The sequence below is a fragment of the Acanthochromis polyacanthus genome, chromosome 14 (assembly GCF_021347895.1).
Source record: "Acanthochromis polyacanthus isolate Apoly-LR-REF ecotype Palm Island chromosome 14, KAUST_Apoly_ChrSc, whole genome shotgun sequence".
NCBI classification, from domain to species: Eukaryota; Metazoa; Chordata; class Actinopteri; family Pomacentridae; genus Acanthochromis; species Acanthochromis polyacanthus.
In genome coordinates, this window is record NC_067126.1 from 19,450,570 (window position 1) to 19,454,473 (window position 3,904).

General features: G+C 43.1%; 1 protein-coding gene across 1 annotated transcript; it reads left to right on the top strand.

The window, feature by feature from the left end:
- The first annotated feature begins 1,070 nt into the window (after positions 1 to 1,070).
- On the top strand, positions 1,071 to 3,352 carry LOC127537021 (uncharacterized). Its single transcript, XM_051958618.1, has 2 exons — positions 1,071 to 2,873; positions 3,234 to 3,352. Exon 1 carries the CDS (start codon positions 1,130 to 1,132, stop codon positions 2,471 to 2,473), a length of 1,344 nt encoding a protein of 447 aa, XP_051814578.1. The 5' UTR covers positions 1,071 to 1,129; the 3' UTR covers positions 2,474 to 2,873; positions 3,234 to 3,352.
- The last annotated feature ends 552 nt before the right edge of the window (positions 3,353 to 3,904 follow it).

A 3,904-nucleotide genomic window follows, 5' to 3' on the forward strand; every position in this document is an offset into this window, starting at 1 on the left:
GGAAGGAGCCCTGAGAGTGATTGCCTTCGCCAGCAGAGGGTTGTCACAAAGCGAAAGTCGCTATCCAGCACACAAGCTGGAATTTCTGGCCCTTAAATGGAGCGTAACAGAAAAGTTTCAGGATTACCTATATGGAGCAAACTTTACGGTAGTTACTGATAGTAATCCTCTTACTTACCTCTTAACATCCGCAAAGCTTGATGCCACTAGTCATCGTTGGCTGGCTGCTCTATCGACGTTTTCATTTAAGATCCAGTACAGAGCTGGGAAGCAGAATTTGGATGCGGATGCGCTTTCCCGCAGGCCTCACAGCAGTCTCAGTCCAGAGACGGTACAAAAGGATGACGAGCTCCTTCACCAGTTTACCAAGCAACATCTTCCAGATAGTGATGAGAACATCTCACCTGAAGTTGTGGAAGCAGTGTGCCAGAGCAGTCTTTTCCGAACTCAGGCTGACACGTCACTGGTCGAATCTCTTTCTATCATGGCTGAATCAGTTTCTGATGCTTTTTCGGAAGATTTTCAAGGCCTTCCAGTTGCCCCTGCACTATCTCACCCTGAACTCCGAGATAAGCAAAGGGCTGATCCAAGCATTCGGGAGGTAATCCATCAATTGGAAACTGGTGAGAACATTCCTCCAACAGCTAGAGAAGAGTTGCCTGAGCTTTCATTTCTCCTGAGAGAACTGAGTAAGTTAGAAATTCTCGATGGCATCTTATATCGCAAACGGCAAGACAATGAGCAGCCATCTTACCAACTTGTTCTGCCTGAAGAACTCCGTTCAACTGTTCTCCAGAGCCTGCATGACCATATGGGCCACATGGGGATAGAGCGTACTCTCGATCTGGCTCGAACCCGGTTTTACTGGCCCAAAATGGCCGCTGATGTTGAGCGTAAAGTCAAGACCTGTGGACGTTGTGTGCGTCGGAAGGCATTACCAGAAAAAGCAGCCCCTCTTGTCAGCATTCGAACATCCCGCCCATTGGAACTTCTTTGCATGGATTTCCTCAGTATAGAACCGGACACAAGTAACACCAAAGATGTTCTGGTACTTACCGATCATTTTACAAAGTTCGCTGTGGCAATTCCAACAGCCAATCAGAAGGCGAAGACTGTGGCCAAATGCCTCATGGACAATTTCATCATCTACTACGGTATTCCGGAAAGGTTACATACCGATCAAGGCCCAGACTTTGAGTCTAAGTTGATTCATGAACTTTGTACTGTTGTTGGAATTCAGAAGTGTCGAACAACACCTTACCATCCTCGAGGCAATCCTGTTGAGAGATTTAACAGGACTTTGTTAAACATGCTGGGGACTCTGGAGACTAAACAAAAATCCAAGTGGCGTGAGTTTGTCAAACCGTTGGTGCATGCCTATAACTGCACGAGAAATGAAGTTACCGGATTCACTCCCTATGAGTTAATGTTCGGGAGGTCCCCTCGCCTTCCTGTGGATCTGGCCTTCGGATTACCTGTGCACAAAAAGAAGTACCAACCACACACTCAGTATGTACAAGACCTTAAGTCAAGACTTGAAGAAAGCTACAAAATTGCCTCCAAAAACGTTGCAAAAAGCAACGACCGAAATAAGGTTCGATTCGATAAAAATGTCAGACCGTCTCAGCTTGAAGTTGGTGACAGAGTGCTCGTTCGCAATGTCCGGATAAGAGGGAAGCACAAACTCAGTGACAAATGGGAACCAGATGTCTACATCGTTGAGAAAAGAGCTGGAGACTTACCTGTGTATACTGTAAAACCTGAAGGGAAAGATGGTGCAACACGTACTTTACATCGTGATTTGTTGTTGCCATGTGGTTTTCTCCCGGAAGCAGATCTGGATGCAAGTCCTGACTTACTTCCTGTTGTAGAACCCAGAATAACTCGTCAGAAAACTCGAGCCCTGCTCCACTCTAAAGAGTCTGAGGAGGACGCAGAGCAACTGGAGGAAACATCTGTCTATCTGATTCCGAGTCCAGTGCAGTTTTCAGTGGAGAAATTCCAAGCTCCAGAGAATGTAACCTTCCCGGTTTCTGAAGCTATTCCGGAAATAAACTCACCTGAATCCTTACCTGACCCTGAAGGAGATTTACCTAAAACCTTACCTTTTACTGAAAATGTCTTACCTGCAGTTGATTTTGATCCTGTAGAGGAAACCTTACCTGAAATGCTATCTGTTGACTTACCTAGTTCTGAAGGTCCAAATGTTGCCAATGCACCTGTGGAAGAAGAACCTGAAGAAGTTAACAATCTTGAATCTAATTTGGCAAACCCGACAAATCTTGAAAGCATAAACGACTTACCTGATAATGATAAAGAAAGCATAAATGACCAACCGATTGAGCCCAGTCTTAGACGCTCAAATCGTTCTAGACAACCACCTAAGAGACTAAACTATGTTTCATTTGGAAATCCCTTGATTTCAGTCATCCAGACTTTGTTACACAGTTTGTCCGACGCTTTGGGCACATAAATTAATTAGCTCAACCGTAGTATGCAACGGGACGTGCATAGATTAAAGGGGGGAGGGTGTAACCCTGGGTTAAACACACTTTTAGTTAAGAATTTAAAATTCCCACCCCTTTTTCAAGTCCCTGAATGCATCACATTCACCTGAGTGATCACCTGGCTTCTCCAGCCAATCCCATGTTTTGGAGGGAATATATATGCTGCCTCACTTCCTCTCCAGTCAGTTGTGTGGGGAGAGGAGCTGAGGAAGCAGCTGTACAGGTCAGTTCCCAAACAAACACAGTCAAAAAGAAACATTTTGGTTTAAACTAATACATAAAATGCCAAATTACAGAGCTTTACTCTGGGATGTGAGGATTGGTGGGACCCAATGCCATTTTGTGCAAATCTGATCATTGGAATTGGTGAGTGTGAATTGTTTGATGTCTTGTTTTGTGTGAACAATGAGTTAGCTCTGCTGGGCCATGCGGTAGCATTAGCAGCTAATGCTAACATGCTAACCCAGGTGTCCTAGGCCTTAGGCCAAGACCTATTATAGATTTCTATGTGTTTAGCCTATTGTTCTTAAATGCTAACATTAGTTTAGCATTTAGCATTTTTCAGACTTTTGGTTTTTGAGTCTGTTTTATTGGAATGAATTTATTTGAATGAATTGAATAAATACACCATGGTATTAGTGATTTTAAAAGGTTTGGATAGTGTACACTAAGTTATGGAACTTGAACTCTGGTTTTATGAGTTTTCATTTTGGCCTTGTTTTACAGGCCAGGTACCTTTACCCTTTATGGGTTAATTCGATGGCGAGCTAGTGATCCACGGCCAGGAGCCAGAAGAACCCTCAGTCCGTCTCTGTAACACCTGTCGGGTAGGAGGCTGGTGCAGCCTGCTCTCTCCCTCCCCTTACTCACCCTCCCTTTGCCCCGCTCCACTACTCACCTTCCTTTGGACAATTGCGCTTTTTCCATAATCCCCGAAACCTAATAACAATTACTGAACATTTTGCGGTGCCTAAATGGACTGTCGTGTGTAACTGGAAAAACTACAACAAAAGGACTTTGGGTTTTGGTTTGTTCATTTTAAGTTGAACATTTGGAATTAGTGCGTGTATTTTTAATGTAAATATTCACTGTACAATTGGGTTATTCTTTTTGTTTCTGTTATCAACTATTCACCTTAATATATGGTACCATCACTTTAAAACTTACTTTGTGTCTTGTATTTACTGTTTTCCGCTCTCCAGTAGCCGTTCTTAGATCTTCTGAACACTAGTCCAATTCTTGTGTTAATGTATTATTTAGTTACCCTATACGACCAGGTGTTGATATAATACTTGCTACAGTTTTTTCCAATAATGTTTTTGTTAAAAAAGCTAAATTTTATTGACCATGATTGATTTCTGAAAGCAATAAAAGGGTAAAACATCAAAGGGGGTGAA